The 26281-nt window shown below is 44.0% G+C and overlaps 1 protein-coding gene across 5 annotated transcripts in view; it reads right to left on the bottom strand.

The window, feature by feature from the left end:
* The window catches only part of FGD4 (FYVE, RhoGEF and PH domain containing 4), a 279090-nt gene that overhangs the window by 21391 nt on the left and 231418 nt on the right, over nucleotides 1–26281 (bottom strand). For all 5 annotated transcript variants that reach the window (XM_077469316.1, XM_077469319.1, XM_077469318.1 and 2 more), the window contains 3 exons: nucleotides 17092–17743; nucleotides 15462–15548; nucleotides 9296–9441 (listed from right to left, as the gene is read on the bottom strand). In XM_077469316.1, the coding sequence (XP_077325442.1) occupies nucleotides 9296–9441; nucleotides 15462–15548; nucleotides 17092–17743 (885 nt within the window). The remainder of the gene's footprint in view (nucleotides 1–9295; nucleotides 9442–15461; nucleotides 15549–17091; nucleotides 17744–26281) is intronic.

Raw genomic sequence — 26281 nt, 5'->3', positions numbered from 1 at the left:
ATGTGATTTGCACTGCAGTGCGGTGCGAATCACATCCGTTCTCATAAACCGCTGCAATGTGAACCCAGCCTTAGTGACACTGGCGACGGGGGGTGATCACGGGGTTAAACCTTTATTGGGGGGGTTAGGGGGGTACCTTAGAACTAAAGGGGGCTAACCCTAACTGCCCTAACAGTTATTAGTCACAAATGACACCCGCCGGGTGATCAGGGGGTTAAACCTTTATTAGGTAATAAATGGCGGGTGCCCTGAAACTATAAAAAAATAACTAACCAACCAGCGTCACCTGTAACAGTTATATGGTGATCACTGGTGAAAGGGTTAACTAGGGGGCAATCAGGGGGCTTTATGCGGTAGTATATGGGGGTCCCTGGCGCTATAAAAAGCTGCGGCGAACCTAAATACCTACCTGCCTAACTAGCGTCACCTGTGACACTAATACGGCGATCAGAAAAATTATCGCTTATTAGGCTGGGTTCACACTGGAGCGATGCGGAAACGCCGCGAATCCGCGGCGGGTTCCCGCATCGCATGCCTCCCGGCGGCAGTTCACACTGCCCTATGCGAACTGCTGGGAGTGTCGGTGAAATGTTACTGACACCCCCAGATCAGTTCGCATATCGCAGTGCGATCTGCAAACTCGGATCGCATGGTGTGAACACCCATGCGATCCGATTCTGCTGCGGGCCAAAAAAAGGGTCCCGTGCGAATTTGCGGCGGGTGTGGCGGGTGCGGCGAATGGCTGAACTCGAATCGCACAGAGATCGGATGTGATTTGCACTGCAGTGCGGTGCGAATCACATCCGTTCTCATAAACCGCTGCAATGTGAACCCAGCCTTAGTGACACTGGCGACGGGGGGTGATCACGGGGTTAAACCTTTATTGGGGGGGTTAGGGGGGTACCTTAGAACTAAAGGGGGCTAACCCTAACTGCCCTAACAGTTATTAGTCACAAATGACACCCGCCGGGTGATCAGGGGGTTAAACCTTTATTAGGTAATAAATGGCGGGTGCCCTGAAACTATAAAAAAATAACTAACCAACCAGCGTCACCTGTAACAGTTATATGGTGATCACTGGTGAAAGGGTTAACTAGGGGGCAATCAGGGGGCTTTATGCGGTAGTATATGGGGGTCCCTGGCGCTATAAAAAGCTGCGGCGAACCTAAATACCTACCTGCCTAACTAGCGTCACCTGTGACACTAATACGGCGATCAGAAAAATTATCGCTTATTAGGCTGGGTTCACACTGGAGCGATGCGGAAACGCCGCGAATCCGCGGCGGGTTCCCGCATCGCATGCCTCCCGGCGGCAGTTCACACTGCCCTATGCGAACTGCTGGGAGTGTCAGTGAAATGTTACTGACACCCCCAGATCAGTTCGCATATCGCAGTGCGATCTGCAAATTCGGATCGCATGGTGTGAACACCCATGCGATCCGATTCTGCTGCGGGCCAAAAAAAGGGTCCCGTGCGAATTTGCGGCGGGTGCGGCGAATGGCTGAACTCGAATCGCACAGAGATCGGATGTGATTTGCACTGCAGTGCGGTGCGAATCACATTCGTTCTCATAAACCGCTGCAATGTGAACCCAGCCTTAGTGACACTGGCGACGGGGGGTGATCACGGGGTTAAACCTTTATTGGGGGGGTTAGGGGGGTACATTAGAACTAAAGGGGGCTAACTCTAACTGCCCTAACAGTTATTACAGTCACAAATGACACCAATGCAAAAAAAAAAAAAAAAAAAATTACATTGGTGTCACTGTGACTGGGGGGCAGGGGTAATTGGGGGGGTGATCGGGGGGTAAAGGGGGGGTGTGAGTGTGCCTGGCATGTTCTACTGTGTGTGTAGAGTGTTGGTGCAACTCACCGATCCGCTCTCCTCCGTGTCGGAACGAAAAATACCGACACGGAGGAGAGAATACATCACTTCCTCTCCTGTGTTTACATTACAGGAGAGGAATTGATGTCACGGGGGATTTCTATTCGTCGGGAGCGATCGCGAGGGGGTGGCCATGAATGAATGGCCGCCCCCTCGTCCCGGATCGCTCCCGGACGAAAACCGACCGCCGCAGGCACCGGGCGGGGGCCCGATCGGGCCCCCGACCCGCGGGAGGCAAGGGACGTACATGTAAGCCCTTATGCCTGCCCGTGCCATTCTGCCGACGTACATCGGCGTGCGGCGGTCGGCAACTGGTTAAAGTGGTTGTAAAACTCAGACATGAAATATGAACAAAGCATTTCCCTCTATAACATATACTTGTCTCAATTGAGCACTAAGTGTCATTTCTCTCTGCTGCTTCATTCCTCTGCTATCAGCATGGATCACTTCTAAAAAGTTTTCCTGACACCAAGAGAAAAAAGGTGACAGGGGTGGGACCTCCAGCTGATTGACAACCTTAGCACTGTTCCTGTGTGCAGAGTGTGTGTCCCTTCCCTCCAATCAGGTCTCAGCATTGAGATAAAAAATGGAAAAAAAAAAAAAAAAAAAAAAAAAAAAAAGGTGGTTTTGCTTATAGTTCTACTTTATTTTATGGTCAGCTTTAACCAGAAGCACTGTGACATACTTCCTAAACCTGACTGCTAGTTTCACTTTTGGGGCATATTTATGAAACAGCCAAAGTCGCCGCGACAAAATATTCAGGCTGCAGTCACACCTGAGAGTTTCAAAGTTGCGTGTTTTTGCCGCAATTTTGTACAGGTCACCAATGTAAAAAGCACAAAAACGCCTGTAATCTGCCCCAAAGAAGCGCATTTTTTTTTTTTTTAGCTTACGGCGTTTTGCTTCAGGTGACAAAATGCTCAGATGTGAACAGGTGCCATTGAGATGAACGGGATTTTGCTTGTTGGGCGTTTTTCATGCGTTTTTTGAGCTGAAAATGCTCAGGTATGAATGCAGCCTCACTGGTGGCAAATCAACCACTGGAAGATTCGCCTGCAGAGAATATTTGGGGAATGTCACATTCGGCACTTTATAAATATAAATATGCCTCTTATACACATATATAGATTACACCGACTTCAGTGGAGTTTCTGCCTTTGCCCGATGTACAGATGCAGATTACTCAAAGTTTTTTCTTTGAGGCAGCAAAGATTTGAAGAAAGCCTTTGATAAATTGCACAGATAAAAACGGATTTAAAAAAAAAAATAAAAAAAAATCTTCTAAGCACTGAAATCTGCCTCATCACATGAAATCTCACATGACAGGAAAATCAAAGAGAATAATTTAATAAAATTGAATAATAACTATGATCTGTCTGTGCATGTACAATTAGACAAGGCCACAAAGAATGTTCAGCTGAAAGACATCACTATGGATTACAATTGATAAAAAAAAATAAAAGCCTTGAGCCCACAATGCAGAAGACGGAGATGCAGCTGCAGAAGACCGGAGCTCCCCGCTCTCCCAAACGCTACAAAAGGATGACAAATCGGTTGACGCCGGATGACAAGTCCTGTTCTCCAGCACCTCCACCCACTGCAGATGTCACACTACAGGAGAACACTGGGAGAGTCAGGGCTGGCTAGAAGCAGAGACTGCTTGAGAAGTGCTCTGTTCTAAGCAAAAATACAACAAAGATCTACCAAAATCATTCAATAAAACGGATTATCGCTTTTAGTACATGATCGCTCGCTGTGTTAACCTGATGGACAGTCTAGCCAGTAACAACGTTTTTTCCCAAGCCGCTGCTCAGACTATGCAAACACTTACTGTATAATCAATTGAAAGCCTTTTCTCTGTCTTACCACTTAACTGCCACTGTTGTTAATACCATTCATCCTACGAATGGGTTGAATTCATCAACCCATACATCCCTGAATGTATCGCAGACGACATAATACCACATATCCCAGGCTTCTCTAAATCTGATTTTTTTTTTTCAATTAAAGCACATCTTCACTTAAATTCCCCCAACAAATCACACCGCCCTCTGTATTTAAATGTTTTTTTTCCAGGAGCAGGTACCTGACCATGACCACTTCCGTAATGCTGGCCTAGGTGAACATTACACAGGCTTGTCCCCTCCCTCCTCCACTTCCCAATAGGCTACAGAACCAAACTGACAGCGCAGCACAATCTTGCACATGTGCAGTGGAGAGCCAGCTGTGAATCAGCAGAAGTCACAGCCAGCTCACACTACCAACATGGAGTCGCTAGGGATCCAAAGATCGGCAAATATCTTGTCAAGGTGAAGACAGCGCTGGACTTCTAAGCTGGTGACGGTTTCTTAAATTTCAGCAGCTACAGTATTTGTTACTACTGACTTTTTTTTTTTTTTTTTTTAAATGGCCCTTCAGTTTGTGACGATCAATTAAAAATTAAACTGCATTTCCATATTTAAATGATCTCCACTGATTCCCTATAAACGCACACATCAGTGAAAAAATGCTAATGTAAAAACTTCTTAAAGCTGAATTCTGGGAAAAGTAAAAACTTGGGTGGGGGGCAGCCCTACTGCAAGGGCTTAAAGTGGATGTAAACCCAATTTTTTTTTTTTATGTCATAATGTAGAGTATACGATTTCCTATCATTTGAGCCCAGTCTTGCCACAAAGAGTTAATCCAGCTCTGAGTAATCGTCTTTTATTGTTCAGTGAGATAAATCTTGACAAACAGAGAAAAACGTTGTCAAATCCTCCCCCTTGCTGTGAGTGACAAGTGATTTACATATCTCGTGCACTAGCCTAAGAGACATGCATTATTTCATTCCCACCCCCACTCCCTTCTTCTGCTGCTCTGCAAGGATTGGATGTTCCACACCTCAGTATAATTGAGCATGCGGAAGTCATGTGGTTACTTTCCTGTGTTTTTACTGGATGTTAGGGATCATAGCAGAAGTTCAGTGTAAGAAATACACAGGAGAAAATGCACAGGGGAGTGTAGAGGTGGGCGAAGAGTCTACTGACATCACAACTCCACCCACCGAGCTCCAGGCAACAGACCCACCCACAGAATGTGCAGGAGGCATGTATATCCTTATAGATAACCCCTATGGCAGTAGTTTAGAAAGGATGACATTGGGTTTACATCCACTAATGCTCCTTTAGGTGTAGGGGACAAAAAAAAAAGCAGTTTTACTTCTGTAATCCCCCATTCTTGCAGGCTTCCTTCGTACGGCTACACCAGAACTTACAACCTCTTCTGCCCTGTCCTCCAGTGGCTGTAGGTCCTCTGACAACAAATACAATATAGGGCCCATAGCTTTGTACTGTGAGGACATCTAGGGACAGTTCACTGCTTGAGCATAGGGGAGAATAGGAGAGCGCTTGGTGGTCAGGGGTGCAGAATGTCAGGTAGGTAAATCTGTGTTTTCAAGTACCCTAGATCTAAACAGGCATTTAATCCTTGCAGTGTGGGGCAACCTCACTGAAAGGGAGGATTTTTAAATTTCCTGGAGATGGGCTTTACCCTGCTTCTCAGCCTTGAATACTGCCACACACTATTGCAATCACAAACATGGATGGAAGAAAACCTCAGGAAAGGAGTCACCATAGGTGAAATCAAGGCTGACCCTGGGAAAGGTCTCCAAGAAAATGGTTAAAGTTGAACTCCAGGCAGATATAAAAGACTTAAATGAATGCAGCTCTTAATTCATTTAAGGCTTCCTGTACACTTGAACTACTTTGACCGCCGCTGTGACTTTGCACATTTTGCAGCCGGCAGTCAAAACGATCATGAATGCAAATTCTTTTGCATTCCGGAGAGGGAGGTAGGACCTCCCAAACGATCCTAAAAGCCTATGTGTACAATGTACAAAGACACACAGGCTTTTATGGAGGCGAGTTTAGGAGCTTTGCCAGAAAATTGCCAAAAGCTCCAAACCTCAAGTTTAGGAGCTGCAAGTGTACATGGAGCCTAACACATCATTAAATGTCTGAGGTTAATTTTTTTTACCTACTGCTGCAGTTACATAGCTGTAATGAAGAATCTTCTGTCCTGTGTTGCCCAGTCCTCTTCACAGCTGTGAATTTCCAGAACTGCGGGCAATAATAGATTTGGGTATAACATTGCAATGTATTTCAGAAGCTGCTGGCCCACCTGTCCCCCCTTCTCCATTGACAAAAGTCCATTCATTGATTTCACTGAATGTAACATTGTCTGTGAATGGGGGTATCTGCCCCTCCCCCACTCGTCATGTTACCTTTAAAGCGGAAATTTAGCCATTTTTTTCATCTTTCCATCTATTTAATTCTCTGCCCTTGTTTTAACTTTGGATAGTAATTTTTTTTTTTCTGCCAGTAAATACCTTATACAGTCTTCCTGTTTCTTGTCTGGAAAAAAAGCCTAGGCTTATGACATCATGCACAGCGCTCTCACTCTCGTGAGAGTTTGCCAGGAAGGGGGGGAGGGGGGAGTCATAAGAGGGCCAATGAGAGCTGCAGAACTGGAGTTTTGTCTGTGTGTGTCTTTCTAAACCCAGGACGTGAACAGGCAGCAGTCTCAGCTGACCACGGTTAAAATTGCTGCAGCCAGACTTGGTTGGAGGGAAGCTTCAGAATGGCAAAATGTTTTCATTACAAATTATATGAGCAGACTGCAGTTCCTCCTTAACCACTTGCTGACCAGCCGCCGTCTTTATACTGTGACAGGGTGGTTCTATTGCGCAAATCGCCGTAGCTGTACGTTGGTTCCTGTAATAGATATTGCAGGCGTGTGCCAGAGCCGATGCGTGTGACCGGCGGCCGCGATGTCTGCCGGCCACCCACAATCACTCCACAGAGCCAGAATGGGGATCAGTAAATGTAAACAAGCAGATCCCTGTTCTGACAGTGGAGTAGAGAGATTGTCTGTTCCTAGTGATCAGGATCAGCGATCTCCATCATTCTCCAGTCAGTACACTCCCCACCCCCCCCCCCCCCCGTTAGCAACACCTCCCAGTGTCATTTATACAATAATCAGTGCATTTTTATAGCACTGATCGCTGTATAACTGTCACTGGTCCCAAAAAAGAGTAAAAAATGTCCGATCTATCTTCAGCCCCACTAAAAATCACTCATTACTGCCATTACTAGTATATAAAAAAATAAAATAAAAATGATATTATAATTATATATATATATTCATATATATATATATATATAAAATTTAATTATTTTAGACACTGTGATATCATCATTGAGTCTCTTTGCTTCTCTATGCAATGCTGGCAGATCATGGCTAGTGCGAGGGGCTGGCAGGGTGCTGCACATAGCTTCCTGAAACCATTACAGCACACTGCGCAAACCAATATACGCTTATTCCCTTTTTTTTTTTACCAAAAATATGTAGAAGAATACACATCGGCCTAAACCGAGGAAGAAATTTGTTTAGATTTTTTGGGGGGACATTATAGCAAAAACGTAAAAAAAAAATAGCTTTTTTTTCAAATTGTCGCTTTTTTTGTTTATAGTGCAAAAAATACATACCGCAGAGGTGATCAAATACCCCCAAAAGAAAGCTCTATTTATGGGAAAAAAGGGACATTTTGTTTGACTAAAGCATCGCACGACTGAGCAATTGTCAGTTAAAGTGACGCAGTGCTGTATCGCAAAAAATGGCCTGGTCATTAAGGGGGTAAATCCTTCCAGTCTTTAGGTGGTTAATGAAATCAATGAAATACTTTTTTCGCCAGTGAAGGAGAGGAGTTTCTGAAATGCACTGCAATGTCAGACCCAAAGTTATTAACCCCTGCAGTGTCAGCAGTTCAGTGCTGTGGTTAGGACCGGGCATTACAGGACAAAAGATTGCATTTCAGAGCTGGATGGGCAAAAGTACAAATCCTTTGGCAGGTAAAACAGATCTCATATATGGTTTAACCACTTCAGATCCGCGCTATTGCCAAATGACGGCATTAGCGCGGACCTACATTTTCAGGACTACGTCTATTGACGTCGTCCTGGTTACGAGCGGCCTGCGCGCCCCCTGAGGGGCGCGCGCGGCGCGCTCTGTGATCGGCGAGTCCGTGAGACTCGCCTGATCACCGATCCGTGTAAGGGGTCGATCCCGACCCCTTATCACGTGATCAGCTGTCAGCCAATGACAGCTGATCATGTGATAGAACGGAGCCGGTAATCGGCTATTATTCCTCCTCGCGCTGACAGCGCGAGGAGAGAAAAAAAAAGCCGATCACCGGCGGCCGTGATCGGGACATCAGTCCCGATCACGGCCATCAATACATGTGCCCACCTGCCACCTGCCTGTGCCCACCTGCCTCCCGCAGTGCCATCCTGAAGTAAAATAAAAGAAAAAGTAAGTGCCCCCCGTCAGTGCCCCCTGTCAGTGCCCATAGTGCCCACAGTGCCACCCACAGTGCCACCCACAGTGCCACCCACAGTGCCACCCCACAGTGCCACCCCACAGTGCCACCCAATCTGCCTCAAAGGTGCTGCACCCCAGTGCCGCCCATCAGTGCCCAGCAGTGCCGCCCATCAGTGCCCAGCAGTGCCGCCCATCAGTGCCCAGCAGTGCCACCTATCAGAGCCACCTATCAGTGCCACCTATCAGTGCCCATCAGTCCCATCTATCTGTGGTACCTATCAGTGCCCATCCGTGCCACCCATCCGTGCCACTTATCCGTGCCACCCATCCGTGCCATCTTATCTGTGCCCATCTTTGCCCATCAGTGCCGCCTTATCTGTGCCCATCGGTGCCGCCTTATCTGTGCCTATTAGTGCCGCCTTAACTATGCCTATCAGTGCCCACCAGTGCAGCCCATCAGTGCCCACCAATGCAGCCCATCAGTGCCCACCAATGCAGCCCATCAGTGCCCACCAATGCAGCCTATCAGTGCCGCCTAATCAGCGCACTTCAATGAAGGAGAAAAATGACCCGTTTGCAAAATTTTATAACAAACTATTAAAACATGATTTTTTTTTTTTTTTTTTTTGCATCTTTTTTTGTTTGTTTAGCAAAAAATAAAACTCCGAGCTGTAACTAAATACCACCAAAAGAAAGCTCTATTTGTGGGAAAAAAATGATAAAAATGTCATTTGGGTACAGTGTTGTATGCCCGCGCAATTGTCACTCAAAGTGCATCAGCGCTGAAAGCTGAAAATTGGTCTGGGACTGAGGGGGGTTTAAGTGCCCAGTAAGCAAGTGGTTAATCAAGTTCCACTTTAATGAAGCATACATGGATGTTCTATGATCAACCTGCATGGAGGTTTGCTGGAGGTTACTGAATGTGGAGCACAGATTTGGACTTCATATTCAGTTACCAGTCTGATCTTCAGATAGACTGTGTGATCTGAGCGAGGTAATCTGTGTTATTACACCTGTAATATATGGCCATAGTTGTCCAGGTCCTGCTACCTACCATTCTCTCATTCTGCCTTCCAGTTCAGGCAGGAGGAAAGAGGAGTGGAAGCTGTGAATAGACACAATATTAGAGAATATCTTGCATGGAACATCAACCGGGAAAGAACCTTTCTTGGCTTCGTTATCCAGTGCTGTATTAAACGTCTGCAGAGCATAAAGAGACAGATCAGAGGTTTCATTTATTACAGGCATTTATATAAAACAATTTATGCAGCATTTTACATATTGTACATCAGTCTTTGCCCTCAAGGAGCTTACAATCTAAGGTCCCCAACTCACATACATATAAAGGCCAATATAGACAGGAGCCAATTAACCAACTGGCATGTTTTTAAAGTGTGGGAGGAAAACAAGAGTACCCGGAGGAAACCCACACAAACATGGGAAGAACATACAAACTCCATGGGGAATGTGAGCAGAGGACCCCAGTGCTGCCAGGCATAAGTGCTAACCACTAAGCAACTCCGCTAGAAGCTGTGCATACTTAAAAAACAAAAAACCAAAAAAAACCTAACTGTCGGACTTGGGCCAGTAATAATGATGATTAATCAACCTTTGAGGCCCATGTTATACGTACTACTATGATGGAATTTTCTTTTACTGTGCCTTGAATAGGTTGTAGGTTGGGGTAATTTAAACTGCTGACTAAATATTGTATTGTAATCTGATTCTCTGACTTGACACATGTTTTGTACCATTATTGAATATGCCTCGTTATGCACTTCTTGTTTTGAAATAAAGAATAATAATAAAAAAAAAAAACACCTAAAACACACAGACTTCAGTTACCACTATCTGATCATCAACCCATGTTTCATTAAAGCTCTGATCACCCTATCCTCAACATTCCAGTTATGGGAACAGGCTGGCTCTGAATAACCAACCAGCTTCTTAATTCAAGAAAAGAACAGCTGTTGCTTAATCAGGTTTCATCACTTACTAGCTCAGAAAATGAAATAGGGATTCTGATTGGGCACTGTGGCCAATAATACATTTTTCGCATGTATAAATAGACCCCCTGAACTGTGCTTTTCCACTGAACAGAAGGTGGCGCTACAGGGGAAAACTACAATCATGACTCCTGGGTTTGTTAGAAGGTTGGATCCAAATTTATTTGGAGCTTTTCTTTTTTTTTTAAATAGAACATTCCCTTATATCAGGCTAAATACAATTGCTACAATAAAATAATAACATTTTGAAATGCTGGGCTTTACTATTTTGGTATTAAGGGAGATTTATGTCATGTATACATGTTCTTCATATAGACCATATTAAAAAGATATAGTGAAGATCACCAACAACCAACGGGGCTATTAAAAAGTATATACAGGTTCTTTACCTGCTAAGAGGCTGTAAAGTATTGCACACTGATCCTGTGCCATGCAGGTACACAGTATGGAAAATGTGTTAAAGATTTTGTGGCCAGGTGTCAGCTAAGATATGGGAATTAAGCCTTTCCTTCTAGTTTTCAGTATTAGGTTAACTACAGAACTTCCTGTATGGAAGAGAGCAAATGCTTCTGAATACCAAAATATCTTGGGACCTGTAGTCCCTCTGTCAATACATACGTGTTCCCGAGTGCTGACTGGACAACACATATCAGAAGGCTGGTAAAGCAAGGAGGATTCTGGGGGAGCAGATATATTTAACGGCGAGTGGCGGGCTCACTCTCTTGGAGCGCTCGACTTTCTGCAGGACAGTGGGAGCTGTCTTTTTCAAGTGGACACAGTGGGTCTCTGTGGCCTAGCCAACCACCATGGCATTCAGCTCAGCGGATCTGCATTTCTGTAACGCAGATCACTAGATTGGGACCGCATCTGTGCAACCTCGCCCTGAAACTTCCATTATCCATCTCATCACATCTGCTGTTCCATTCCCACTGTCAGTCTACTGGGTGATTAACCATCCTCTCCCTATTGACACTCAAGAGTCTGCACAGGACACCATGTCTACTTGGAGGGGGGGGGGGGAATATCCTCAGGATTGTTCAGCGGGCAGACGCCCAACCTCTGTTATCCATCAGTCTATAGACACTGCATGCAGATGCCTTTACACCTCAGTTACTGAGAACCCTCTATTGAAAGCAGCATGAATGTTTACCTGTTTAACCTCATTGACCTAGAGGTACTCAACACTGCTCACAGGCCCCACCATTGCTAGCAGAAGACAACTGAAATAGCTCCCAACTGTCCCTGATTTTGAGGGACTGTCTCCAATTTGGAGCAATAGCCCTCATTTTGGTCTGATCTATATAGGTGTATATAAAATTCACTTTTTATCTATCAAAAAGTGTTTTCCAGCACTAAACCTTTCATCTGATTTCTAACTTGCTGCATTTATAAAATCCAAAAGCCAATATAAAGGAATAGAAGTTGTAAAAAAAAAAGCACTTGTGGGTTTAACCAATCTTGTTTTTTTTTTTGCACAATTCTCCTTTAAGGGGGCATGACAAGGGTCCTAGAGCTGCATACTTTTTCTGATAGGCATTCCTCATTCCCATCTCAAAAATTTGGGAGGTGTGAACTGATACAACCACACCAGGATTTCTCAGCTATCCTGGGCTACTGGCTACTTTTCCTGTAGTTAACACACTTGGAGGCTATCAAAGGGGGACTATATTATATATATATATATATATATATATATACATACATATATATATATATATATATATATATATATATATATATACATACATATACACACACACACAGTGCTTTGCGAAAGTATTTGGCCCCCTTGAACTTTTCAACCTTTTGCCACATTTCAGGCTTCAAACAAAGATATAAAATTTTTATTTTTTGTGAAGAATCACCAACAAGTGGGACACAATTGTGAAGTGGAACGAAATCTATTGGATTTATTGAAACTATTTTAACTAATAAAAAAAATTAAAAGTGGGGCGTGCAAAATTATTCGGCCCCCTTGCGTTAATACTTTGTAGAGCCACCTTTTGCTGCGATTACAGCTGCAAGTCGCTTGGGGTATGTCTCTATCAGTTTTGCACATCGAGAGACTGAAATTCTTGCCCATTCTTCCTTGCAAAACAGCTCGAGCTCAGTGAGGTTGGATGGAGAGCGTTTGTGAACAGCAGTTTTCAGCTCTTTCCACAGATTCTCGATTGGATTCAGGTCTGGACTTTGTAGATTTTGCTGTATGTTTGGGATCATTGTCTTGTTGGAAGATAAATCTCCGTCCCAGTTTCAGGTCTTTTGCAGACTCCAACAGGTTTTCATCCAGAATGGTCCTGTATTTGGCTGCATCCATCTTCCCCTCAATTTTAACCCCTTCCCGCCGAGCGTACGCAGATCTGCGTACTCGGCTTCCGGGGGGTATACCGGGATGATGCCCGCACCTGCAGGCATCATCCCGGTACCGTTTTTTACAGCGGGCGATTGGCTTTCCAGCCATAACAACCGATGCGGCTAAAAGCCGCTCGGCTGTTATGCCGGAGGAGCGGGAGGGGACGTCCCCCCCTCCCGCCGCCTCTCGCCGCTGTTACCGGTGCTCCCGCTCGATCGGGAGCACCGATCAGTGGTCCGACGCCTCCGGCTGCGGAGGAGGAACTGGAACGAAGCCGTAATCGGCTTCGTTCCAGTCTCCTCATCGTAAACACGGAAGCGACGTCATGACGTCACTTCCCGTTTACTCGGCTGCCAATGGTGCCGGTTTTAAAAAAATATCCGGTATTCAGAATCGCCGTTTTCGGCGATCTGAATACATTGAAGTGTAAAGGAGGGGTGGGGGGTCTTTTAGACCCCCGATCCCTCCATAAAGAGTACCTGTCACCACCTATTACTGTCACAAGGGATGTTTACATTCCTTGTGACAGCAATAAAAGTGATCAAATTTTATTTTTATTTTTTTAAAACAATTTAGTCGTTTTAAAATAAATAAAAAAAAAAAAAAAAATTTTTCAAAGCGCCCGCCGTCCCCGCGAGCTCACGAAGCAAAGAAAACGCATACGGAAGTCGCGCCCGCGTATGTAAACAGTGTTCAAATCACACATGTAAGGTATCGCCGCGATCGTCAGAGCGAGAGCAATAATTCTAGCAGTAGACCTCCTCTGTAACGCTAACCTGGTAACCGTAATTTTTTTTTAAAGCGTCGCCTATTGAGATTTTTAGGTACCGTACTTTGTCGTCAATCTACAAGTGCGCGCAATTATAAAGTGTGACATGTTTGGTATCTATTTACTCGGCGTAACATTATCTTTCACATTACGCAAAAAAATTGGGCTAATTTTACTGTTTTGTTTTTTTTTTATTCATGAAAGTGTCCCTTTTCCCAAAAAGTTGCGTTTAAAACACCACTGCGCAAATACCGTGTGACATAAAATATTGCAACAATCGCCGTTTTATTCTCTAGAGCCTCTGCTAAAAAAATATATATAATGTTTGGGGGTTCCAAGTAATTTTCTAGCAAAAAATATGGATTTTAACTTGTAAACACCAAATTCCAAAAATAGGCTTAGTCATGAAAGGGTTAACCATCTTCCCTGTCCCTGCTGAAGAAAGGCAGGCCCAAACCATGATGCTGCCACCACCATGTTTGACAGTGGGGATGGTGTGTTGAGGGTGATGAGCTGTGTTGCTTTTACGCCAAACATATTGTTTTGCATTGTGGGCAAAAAGTTTGATTTTGGTTTCATCTGACCAGAGCACCTTCTTCCACGTTTGGTGTGTCTTCCAGGTGGCTTGTGGCAAACTTTAGATGAGACTTTTTATGGATATCTTTGAGAAATGGCTTTCTTCTTGCCACTCTTCCATAAAGGCCAGATTTGTGCAGTGTACGACTGATTGTTTTCCTATGGACAGACTCTCCCACCTCAGCTGTAGTTGTCTGCAGTTCATCCAGAGTGATCATGGGCCAGGTCTTGGTAGATTTGCAGTGGTCTGACACTCCTTTCATTTCAAAATGATCGCTTGCACAGTGCTCCTTGGGATGTTTAAAGCTTGGGAAATCTTTTTGTATCCAAATCCGGCTTTAAACTTCTCCACAACAGTATTACGGACCTGCCTGGTGTGTTCCTTGGTCTTCATGATGCTCTCTGCGCTTTCAACAGAACCCTGAGACTATCACAGAGCAGGTGCATTTATACAGAGACTTGATTACACACAGGTGGATTCTATTTATCACCATCATTTTTTTAGGACAACATTGGATCATTCAGAGATCCTCGCTGAACTTCTGGAGTGAGTTTGCTGCACTGAAAGTAAAGGGGCCGAATAATTTTGCACGCACCACTTTTCAGTTTTTTATTTGCTAAAAAAGTTTAAAATATCCAATAGATTTCGTTCCACTTGACATTTGTGTCCTACTTGTTGGTGATTCTTCACAAAAAATACAATTTTTATATCTTTATGTTTGAAGCCTGAAATGTGGCAAAAGGTTGAAAAGTTCAAGGGGCCCGAATACTTTCGCAAGGCACTACTGACAAGTAGCATCCCGTTCTGTACAATGGACCCATTCTAATTGGAGCGACCCAAGTCGTTCCGACTTAGAAAAAGGTTAAGTCTCTCTTCCCCCCTCTTCATTGCCAGTGTTGCATTCAAATGGTTGCATCTGATTACATTGTATTGTTCAGGCCAGCTGAACTTTGCTAATTGATTGCTGTTACTGTAATTGGTGTGTAGTGTTTCTATGCTCTAGCAGAGACGGTTTTGCCTATCTGAATATTTTCTTTGGTATGCTTGTTGACCAAACCTAATGTGGGTGTCACTAAAGAATTGTATCTCTTGTTCCATTATTTTCTATTGCTGAAATAGGACTGAACCTAGTGTCAGAGGGGTCAGGAGGCTTATCAGGTCAGGGCAATAACAAGCATCTAGTACTACTCTTTTATGAGCCAATTTTTCTGACATATGACCACCAACCAGGGTCAGGTCTATAGCAGAGGCAGAGCATGCCCTGCCTTGGGTACCATACTGTGGGTGGCACAGATACTGTCGGAGCTTCTTTTGCCTCAGCATCACCCAGCTGTCTCTGCTAAACTAAATAAGCTGAAGATAGAAGCCAATTGGTTGTCGTCCGCAGCAACCCCAGACTCTTTCTGCTCCAGTTTTGATAAATTCTTCTTAGCCTGTTAAATCCAATTCTACCCTTTTTTCTTCTAGGTTGAAAATGACGGGAGAAAACCTAATGACAGAAAGTGTCTTTATTACCTGCAGGAGCTCCAAGCGGGTGACGTAGGCCCTCTCTGTCTGCAGCAGCTCGTTGGCGATGTTGTGCAGCTTCTGCTCGTTGGTCTCCTGGAAAAGAAGAATGTTGTGATTTATGAGGTGAGAGGGAAAGCATTGATCTCCAGGGCACCATAATGAGAGCCCGAGCCTTCATAGAGCAGCATGACACAAAGTTCCTGCAACATCTGAAAATAACTTCCCAATTAGGAGGCCATTTGACATTTTGTTCAGATCTGCTAATGATAATCCAGAAACCACAGGAATTCTCCATATACTTGTTTATTGCTCCACTGCAGACATTATATGTTATCCTCTTTTTGTTTAATTCTGTGTTCAATTAAAGCTAGCGTTTAATCTGCTTATATATGTCGTTCCCTCCCTGCCCACCAACAAGCTAATTAAGTTTTTAAATAAAACCTTTCATATATATATATATATATATATATATATATATATATATATATATATATATATATATATATATATATATATATATATATATATATATATATATATATATATATATATATTTTAGACACTGATATCATCATTGAGTGTCTTTTCTTCTCTATGTAATGCTGGCAGATCATGGCTGGTGCGAGGGGCTGGCAGGGTGCTGCACATAGCTTCCTGAAACCCATTCAGCACACTAACTCAGTACTCATTTCAAAAGTCCTCAGACCTGATGCAAGCAGTGGTCTGAATTTTTGAAGGAGTTATGCCAAAATCAAAATGTCTAGATGGGTAAATGTCAGTCTGGAATAGTGAGTGTTACTAGACAGACTACATTTGCATGCAGATTACCCTAGGTAACACGCAGCGGCAAAGCTGAGCCTCCATGAATGAGAGAACTGAAATCCAATGAATGAAAAGGACAGACTTTAAGGGGGCTGTACTTTGGCATCAGTGGGAGACATAGTGCCCAGCCATTGGTGCCAGTGGGAGGCATAGTGCCCAGCCATTGGTGCCAGTGGGAGGCATAGTGCCCAGCCATTGGCGCCAGTGGGAGGCATAGTGCCCAGCCATTGGCGCCAGTGGGAGGCATAGTGCCCAGCCATTGGCGCCAGTGGGAGGCATAGTGCCCAGCCATTGGCGCCAGTGGGAGGCATAGTGCCCAGCCATTGGCGCCAGTGGGAGGCATAGTGCCCAGCCATTGGTGTCAGTGGGAGGCATAGTCCTCAATCATTGGTGTCAGAAGGAAGAATAGTGCAATAGGTAAGAAAAGTGCCACATACGGTCCTCGGGCCTTATTTTCTGGGCTAAATGATGCTGAATGTCCCTCAGTCAGGAAATGAGGTTGGCTCTGTGTGACATGCTGCTGCTTCTAATGCAAGTTGTGAGAAGTTCACAGTGTGCAATGAAATCAGACTAAGCATTTTCAGTACAGAATAGGAGCCTGTGCAACTGTACAAGACTGAAGGGAATGTGAATATTTACTACTAGATGACATTTGCGATTCTACAGAACTTTGTATTTTCTATAAGAAAAAAGCAATGTTTTTTTTTTATTCTTTAGTTTTCGTCTTTTCTCATCAGTGCTGCTGATCTCCTGGAGCCTCTTTGCAGCCAGTCTGACAATAACGAGATGAAATAGAGGGTGGTATGGTACATACCTTAATTTCTCCAGAGTTTCTTGGAGAGGAAATGGTGCTATTGCTGTCTTCATTCTCCTTGTCATCTGATGGTAATCTACTAGGGGTTTCATTTTCCTGGTACCCCTTGTTGGTATGCCCTCTATAGATGGGCGATACGGGTGTGTCCTCAGTTAGGTTTGGTCCTTCTCCATTTAACCTGTTTTGTACGGCAGCCTTATATGAAGGGGGTGAATCACGTTCTACAAGAGCAGGGGGACTTGCTGATCCATTAGAAGGATCCTGAGTACTAAGTGAAGGCGAGTCCTCTGGCCCAGACTTGGGAGCTAGTGGTCTGTGTAAAGGAGGTTTTGGGGAAGGAGGGCCTCTTGTACTATGAGAGGGAGATCGGGGAGCAGGAGGCTCTTGTTTTCTAAAAGAAGGTGCATCAGTGTCACAACTTTCAGTCTGTATTCTAGGAGTAGGCAATCCATCACTAATTTCCACCACTTCTGGAGTTACAATCCCATTGCACTTTGGTTTTGGCTGGTCCTGAGTTAAATCCAGACTCAAGCCTTGTTTTTGGACAAGCGGATGCTCCGTGAATGGCTTCTGCTGGAGAACTACTTTGTGGTTACTTAGGTGATGAGACCCATTGTTCACATCTGGGCTTTCTTTCTTGCCATCACCGGGGCTGAGGGTCATAGAAAATAAAAGCATGTTATGGAAAAGCTTGGCAAGCACAGGACCATTACAACATTTTCACCACTCTGCTACAGAAGGCTGTTTTTTTTTTTAAACCGCATTGGGGACGGTACTTACATTGAATGAGAAGTATCTCTTGCACCAGTGCTCTATCTGTTGAAATGTTCATTCCTCTGCTCCACCATACCTTACAGCTGTGATTTTCCCAGGTTGTAGGTGTAATACTGGACCCGTCATCAAAAGTCACAACTATGCCCACCCTTTCTGCCACCCTTGCTCCACTCACACACCCAACCCCCCCCCCCCCCCCCCAGAAAACAAACTATCACTTCCCACAATGAGAAATGCGCTATAAATGGAGGCGGACCTTTCATTCATCTGCCCATCCTCCATACATAGAGCACATATTTTTTGGGTGGAAAGTGATAGTACAGCTTCCATGAATAGAGGAGGGTCTAGAAAGGGCAGGCATAGTTTACCGTTTTGATGAATGCCTGTGACAGGATCAGCAGCTTGTATTAACCCCTACAGCACCAGAAGAACACAGCTACGGGGTATGGGGGCAGAGGAATAAAGATTTCAATGAACGGTACATCCAACAGCACAAGGGACACTTCTCAAACAATGTAAATACCATCTCTTGGGAAAAAAAAAATGTAAGTACCACGAAAACTGTATCCGAGCATCACTAACTATTTTTTGAATATTCAAAGCACCACCCATGTCTCCATGCTTTATTTTGTTGACAGACCCCCCTAAAGACTCATACACATGGTACGATTGGTGGCCAACCAAGCTTCTGATTTTTGTCAACAGGGCGTGTGCCAGGATCTTGTTTTGCATACTAACGGTACGCAATTGTCATGCCACAAACCCAAACGTAGTGATGTACTATGAGGAATTTCAGCTCGGGCGCCACCATTTGGGCCCCTTCTGCCAATTTTGTGTTTGGTGAGCACTGATTCCGAGAATGCATGTTTGTACTTTCGACTGTGTGTGACGAATTTCTGTACGGACTATACGAAAATCAGAGATAGAGCCATTGTCCGCCAAAAATTTACTAGCCTGCCATCCAACATTTGTTGGCCAAAAATTGGAAAACAATTGTCTAGAGGAGCATACTAACTGTAAGAATATATGACAACAGTCTGTCAACAGACAATCCCCTTCCAACAATCGAATCGTGTGCACAAGGCTTTAGAATTTGTAGCTGGAGCTACTCTTGAGTAAAGGCAAATGATTCATCTGGCATTTACTTCCTGGAATCCATTTACCATTAGCTCAGGCATGCAGACAGGATGGAGCCCCTCCTCCCAATGAAAGGAAAAAAATGTATCACATAATTTTTGAAATAGGCCAGAAATCAGTTAGTAACTAAAGAAATGTAAAAAAAAAAAAAAAAAAAGTTTAAAACAAGTTATTATAATATATACTTACATATTTACTACTGCAAGCAGCATAAAAGTTACAAATAGTAAATGTTGATTGAGAAAGTTTAGTTCTGATTTAAGCTTTAAAGTGATTGTAAAGTCTTGTTTTTTGTCATATAAAAATAACAAATATGTTATACTTACCTGCTCTATTGCGGATTTGCACAGAGCAGCCCTGATCCTCCTCTGTGATCGTGGCCCCTCCCTCCTGTCGAGTGCCCCCACAGCAAGCAGCTTGCTATGGGGGCACCCAAGCCAAGTCACAGGTCCTCGTGTCCACACCCGTAGTCCCGGAGCCCCAGCCTGCCCCCTTCTCTCCCCTAAATGGCTAGCTGACTTTGATTCTCAGCCAATCAGCAGGGAGAATCTTGGACAGATGTGACACTCATGGACATTGCTTGACAGAGAGGAACCTCAGGTAAGTGTTAGGGGGGCTTCTACACACAGAAGGCTTTTTACCTTAATGCATACAAGTAATTTTTCGACTGATCCGAAATGTTCCGTAAATTTTGAATTTGTTAGAAAACAAATATACGAAACAAGGCATACGAATCTACAATAAATCCAAATCTCTGAATAACCCAAAATTCATCCCAATTTATATTCAGACCAAAGTGAATTGCACATGTCTAGTGAGATATTCAGTTGCATATGCATATGGACCCATGAGCAGCATTTTAATACCTAGCCAACAGGCTGAAGCAGCACACACGCATTAGACAAAATGAATACCACTCTTAAAACGACCACCTAAAAGGATTCCGTCACAGTTTTAAAACTCAAAACCAAAAGGTATGCCTACCAAGAAAATTTTAATACCTACCCCTTCTATGGAAAGCCTTGATGGCTTCACAAGCTCCACTGGATGAAAAATATCCAGTGTTCAACTCTTACCGTGTGTGTTGGAAAACTGGTTCTTTCATCCAGTCCCTAAGTCGCTACAAGACACAGTAGTGATGTAGGTGCTAGTGATCGGATCCATGGAACGCAGAGTGAACCAGGCAATTCTGGATGTGCCCGATGCCAAATAGATTTCTGTGAGTGTAGTTTGTGAAGAGGAGATCTGTGGTGCAAGTGGCAGAAAGAGTAGGCATCACCCTTTTTCTTTGCAGGCATGCCTTTGAATTTATAAATAGCGACAGATAAAAAAAATCTCAGTGTGCAATAAGTCACAATTACCCCCTAAAGTCCTTCATAGGCAGACCTTCTACCAAGTGTATGAAGTCGTCCAAACAAAGGGCAGGATCCTACCATGTAGATGTGCCAAAGGGGTTGATAAAGAGTCATCACACACCAACATCGTCCAACCTTTGGTAACGATTTATATACTTGTATGTAAGAATTGTTTCCACTTCTTTGGCTTTTTTTTTTTTTAATGAAATATTTGAAAGTACCATCAGTCTCAACCGTACACAATCCTACTAAATCTGGCATAACAGAATATACAGAAAACACATGGCTGTGGACAATTCATAATATCCAATTCCAGTCCACAACTGGCAGGCTTTGGGCTCTGTCTGGCGTGAAGGTGTTGATTGGCTGTGTTATGTTGCAGCTTTGTTATAAAACACTGTGCAGACAGTAAAGACACTGAGCCACTGCTCAATCTATGGCACCAAGCCACCGATATGTCCTCCATCCAGTAATCCATCACACACACAGGAACAGACTTTCTACATAGGAAGCCAACAGTTTCCAGGTGGTCAGACATGAGTGAAGGGAAAGGGCAAGACCAGAAGACACACTCTTCCTCAGCCCCACCTATATCCCATCTCTTGTACAGACCGGACTTAAAGGAGGACTCTCACCAAGATAAAAATCACTGGTGAAAGTGATAATACTAATGTAGGTATATTTGTTTTTTTGCAGCTTTAAGCTACAGAGGTATCATTCTAAATGCTAAGCATTAAAATCTCACCAACTAGAGTACTTTGTGTAAATGGAAGTAGGGGGATGGGCAACTGTTTGATGGACCCAAGTTGTGCGCTTTTGCTAATGGATTTCTGGAAACGAATCAACAAGCGGTGTCGGCTGAGAAAAGCTCTACTAATTCCCGCAAAAGCCCACAAAAGAACCACAGGAAAACATTTTAAGATTTTTTTTTTTTTAACAGTTGAATGTATTTTTTCGTTTCTGTAGGGAGGTCACATGAACAGTAAGTGAAGGAAAATGTCACCGACAGAAACTTGAATCTGACAGAAATTTAACTCTATCCAACTGTATTCAGTACTTTAAAAAAAATAAAGATGACTGGAGTAAGGCAGGACATAGATGGATTAAAATTTGTCCAGTTCAGCAAGCACCAGCAAAAATTTGATCCACGTGTGGCCTTCCCTGTTCAACAGAAGTTGACGTTAGATTGACTTTTGCCAAACAGTAATGTTGGAAAACTTTTGCCAAAGAGCGTCTCGGCTGCAGCCTCTGATCGGGGTTATTCTGCCAGCAGAGATTCCCACTGTCAGAATACAATGTCTCAGCAGGGAGGGAAGAGATCCCCCATACACCTCGCTTGTGTAGGTCACCCCACAGGCTGAACAAAAAAAGCTTGTTTGGCTGTAATGCTCCTGTGGATCACAACAGTGCATTTCTTCTGCACTCCTGTGACCGCTTTTCAGTGGCTGACATCACAGAGCCGGTTCCGGCTGGGGAAAAATCATGAGTCGGGATCCACTCAGGAGCCTTGAAAGGCATCTGGTGCAGCCTTGCAGCGACTTTTGGTGCACTGTCAGAAAACAAACCAAAACCACAGGACATAATAGGAGTCTATGGGAAAGCCAAGGCCGTATTTAATGCAGGGCAAAAGGGATAGCTGCCCTGGGCCCTGTCGTCATTGTGGGGCCCAAAGCAGCTGATCCATACTTGCCAACTACCCCAGTTTAAATTTACTTGAGGTTTTAGTCCAGGGCTGTGTCCTGATATCTCAGTGTGAAGTTCTGTTACTAATGCTGCCCAGCTCTTCCCTATTGTTGTGTACAGATGACTCACCTGCAGACCCTTTATTTACATTTAAATACAAGCATTGATATGTAAATAGTGACTGCATTCATATATAAATATCCCCAGACCGGCAGCATTCATATGTAAAGAGAGGCAGTATTTATATGAATATCATGCCCCCCTGAGGTCATCTCCACCATCACCTATATGGAATTCTGCCCACTGGGGAGATAAAGGTGCATGCTGGAAATTGATCACCAATCAATATTAAAGACGGCCCTGGAGAAAGCGCAATTAACCTGCACCAAAACACGGGGTACATTGCGCTTTGGTCAAAGTGCAGTGGGTCTGTGTGAAGCCGCCATAATGTTAAAGCCCAAACCACTTAAGGACCGCTCCCCGTACATGTACTGCGGCAGGGCGGCCCTTAAGGGCAAAATCACGTACTTGTACGCCGTCATCTTCTTCGCCGGAGCCTCACTTCCGCAGCGGGAGCCAATCAGTGGGTCCAGCGGACATAGTGTCCACCAGGAAGCTGGCGTTCGTACATAGAGAGGCAGAATGGCGGTCTGCCTATGTAAACAAGGCAGACCACCGTTCTGCAAGAGAGAAAAATGTAGATCTTGTGTTTCTGCCATCAGAACCACAAATCTGTTTTCCTTTAGTCAAAGCACTCCCCCTACAGAAAGCACACATTTAACCCTTTGGTTGCCAATAGTAACCCCTTCCATTGCCAGTGTCGTTTATAACGTGTTAGTGCTCCTTTTCTTTTTTTAGCACTGATCACTCTATCAGTTTCAATGGTCCCCAAAAAGGGTCACTAAGGCCACTTTCACTGAGGCATTTTTTTTTAGGTGCTTTTGGGCTAAAAATAGTGCCTGTAAAGCACCTGAAAAATGCTTCCCCTGCAGCCCCAGTGTGAGAGCCCGCGGGCAGTTTTTTTTCTTTTTCCCAATTTCTTTATAATTTTTTTCTTTATGACAAATATATATCCAAATATAAAAATACAACACTTCTCAACCACCAAATACTATTTACCATTATTTATACATCTTTTTCTCTCTTACCCAGTAGTTCTTCCCACTTTATTATGAATGGCGGTATTTCCGGCCCCTTCAATCTCACAAGCACTGTATAGATCCTTGAGATCCCCCTCTTTGTTCCTTTTGCCATACATAGCCATTCGAACGGCCGCAAGTCCTCCTCGGATCTTACTGGTTGAGGCAACAAAATGTTTTAGCTGGGAGTACCGCCATTCATCTTTTTTTTTTTTTAATCCTGTAACGGGTATATTTTGCCTTTCCTCTTGATATCTTTTAATTGTGCATCTTCTTTTTTTATCCAGTCCCCAAACAATCTCCCTTTCCCTGGTGGTAAAAACATTTTTTTTTTTTTTTTTTTTTAATGGTATCAGGGGTGAATTAAATTCCCATTTTTCCTTTGTGTGCATCAAATTGCAGATTGCCTAGATTTTCTGTTCAAATTTTTTATTGCGTAGAAACACAAGAATAAAGGTTACAGACACATTTGAAACCGTAAATACAGCGCGTGGCATCAATTCAGCAGGAGAAAGAGAAAAAAAATAAAAAATAAATCAAAAAGAGAAAACATAACTCATGAGTCGCAAAGTTTACATAGCAGTAGGTATAACGTTAGCGCTCTTCAAGTTAGAAGAAGGGAGCTAAGGAAGTCAATAAAATGATATCTAGTAGGGAGGGAAGGACCCCCCACCCAACTTCAGCATAAAACAGCAAGACTACTATGTTGGGGTAAGGGAGAACATAAGATCAGTTAAGTTGTCAGTAAACAGGCCTTGTTCATGGTTCAAGGAACACAGGTAAATCGCATGCAGCCATAGGCTAAGAAAAAGAGAAAAGGGGGAGACAGAGTAGGAAGAAAGAAGGTAGCATGTGGTGGGGGGACAGAAAAGAAGTGGGGGAGAGGGGTGGTTGGCGTCGGTAGGAACACTCGTGGCCCCAGACAGCCATCAGAATAACCAATTAAAGAGTGAACTGAATTTATGGTACTAGAAGGGTAGAATCAAAATCTTGGGGAAGAAAGTTATCCACCCATGGAGCCCAAATTCGAGAATGGTGAGGGACACGGTCTAGTAACGTTGCTTCAATCTTGCTATGGATCATAGCACGAGTCACTCTGTGTTTAGTTTCAGTTATATAAAGGTCCGGGGTCTTCCAGGCTTTGGCTATGGTCTGTTTTGCAGCTGTAGTCAATTGAAGGAGAAGACGGTATTGCGATTTGGTATAATCTCCGGGGATATGATTTAGAAGCGCTAGGGCCGGGTCAGGGGCTATGGCAGGGGTTGACAAATTTGCTTGGAATCTAGGAGCCAGCTTAAAAAGTTAGGAGCCAGGTCCGCGACGGCGATCCGGACCTGTCCCTGGCCTGACATGGAGACGAGTGAGGGGAAGATAGCAGCGCCGTCGCCGCCCCCCCTGTCCCCCCCCCCCCCGTCTCCAAGTCATTGCCCATAGCTCTTAGAGGGACATTTTATTTATTTTTTTCAAATGACAATTTTTTTTTCAATTGCATTTTAGTGTAAATATGAGATCCGAGGTCTCTCTGACCCCAGATCTCATATTTAAGAGGACCTGTCATGCTTTTTCTATTACAAGGGATTTTTACATTCCTTGTAATAAGAATAAAAGTGACACAACATTTTTTTTAAAAGAACAGTGGAAAAAAAAAAAAAGTTAAAATAAGAAGAAAAAATAATTTTTAAACGCGCCCTGTCCTGCCCGCATATCATATATATAAAATCGGTGTTCGAACCACACATAGGAGGTAGCGCCGTGATCGGTAGAGCGAGAGCAATAATTCTAGCCCCAGACCTCCTCTGTAACTCAAAACGTGCAACCTGTAGAATTTTTTTTAAACGTCGCCTATGGAGATTTTAAAGGGTAAAAGTTTGTCGCCATTCCATGAGTGGGTGCAATTTTGAAGCGTGACATGTTGGGTATCAATTTACTCGGCGTAACATTATCTTTCACAATATAAAAAATAATTGGGCTAACTTTACTGTTGTCTTATTTTTTTATTAACTAAATTACTTTTCCCAACAAAAGTGCGCTTGTAAGTCCGCTGCACAAATACGGTGTGACAGACAGTATTGCAACAACCACCATTTTATTCTCTAGGGTGTTAGAATAAAAAATATATATAATGTTTAGGGGGTTCTAAATAAAGGGAAGAAAAGGCAGGTAATATAAAACACTCAGAGGGAGCTTCATTAGCATTGCTGGTTTGTCATACCAACGGCGACCACAAGAGGGCGCCAGATTCCATTAGGAATCATAGGACCGCAGAAGGCCTCAAAGCCGCGGCCTAAATTTTCGGCCGCCGGCGGAACGGCCCGACGCGATCACGCTGGGGGGGTCCACAGAGACAGGATACCCCCAGCTGTGCTGCCCCAGGCGCGAGGTCACTATTTCTAGTCGCCAATGCGACCTGGCGCCCGGGTTTTGTCGAGCCCTGGGCTATGGTATCATGAAGCAATGTAGAAGCTATTCGGAAGACTGCTAACCAGAATTGCTGTACTATCGGGCATGTCCACCATATATGAGCATGTGTGCCCTTTTCCCCGCAGCCTCGGAAACATGCCGGAGAGTAGTTTGGTAAAAATTTGGAGATCCTGGCAGGGACCAGATACCACCGCATGAGCACTTTATAGTTAGCCTCCAGGGCTACTATGTTTTGGGTGGATGATTTAGTCATGGCCCACACATGGGACCAGTCCTCCATATCAAGGGTCAGTTTCAGGTCCTTGGACCACTGCGCAGCATAAGAAGGGAGGGCAGTAGAGGAATTGGTTAGGTGAGCATAGATGGTTGAGATGGTGCCCGGGGCGTGAGGGTTTGAGGAGCAAGTTTTCTCAAAGAAAGACATATTGGTAAGGGAGGAAGAGGAGCCAATTATTGTTTTGACAAAATGGGCTATTTGGAGGTATCGGAAGGCTTCAGTGGGGGGTAAACAGTTTTGGGTCTGAAGAACCGAGAAAGATTTAAGAGAGGTATTAGTAACGAGATCAAGTATTCTACAGAGACCAGCTTGGGACCAGTGGCTAAATGACGATTGCCTAGATTTTCTTTGTTATTACATGTGCATTTTCACTTATTTCTCTTTATTCAGGTGGCATCCAAATC

The sequence above is a fragment of the Lithobates pipiens genome, unplaced genomic scaffold (genome assembly GCF_037356315.1).
Source record: "Lithobates pipiens isolate NorthernLeopardFrog02 unplaced genomic scaffold, aLitPip1_a1.2 Scaffold_8, whole genome shotgun sequence".
NCBI lineage: Eukaryota > Metazoa > Chordata > Amphibia > Anura > Ranidae > Lithobates > Lithobates pipiens.
This window is presented reverse-complemented; position numbering and strand designations above follow the sequence as displayed.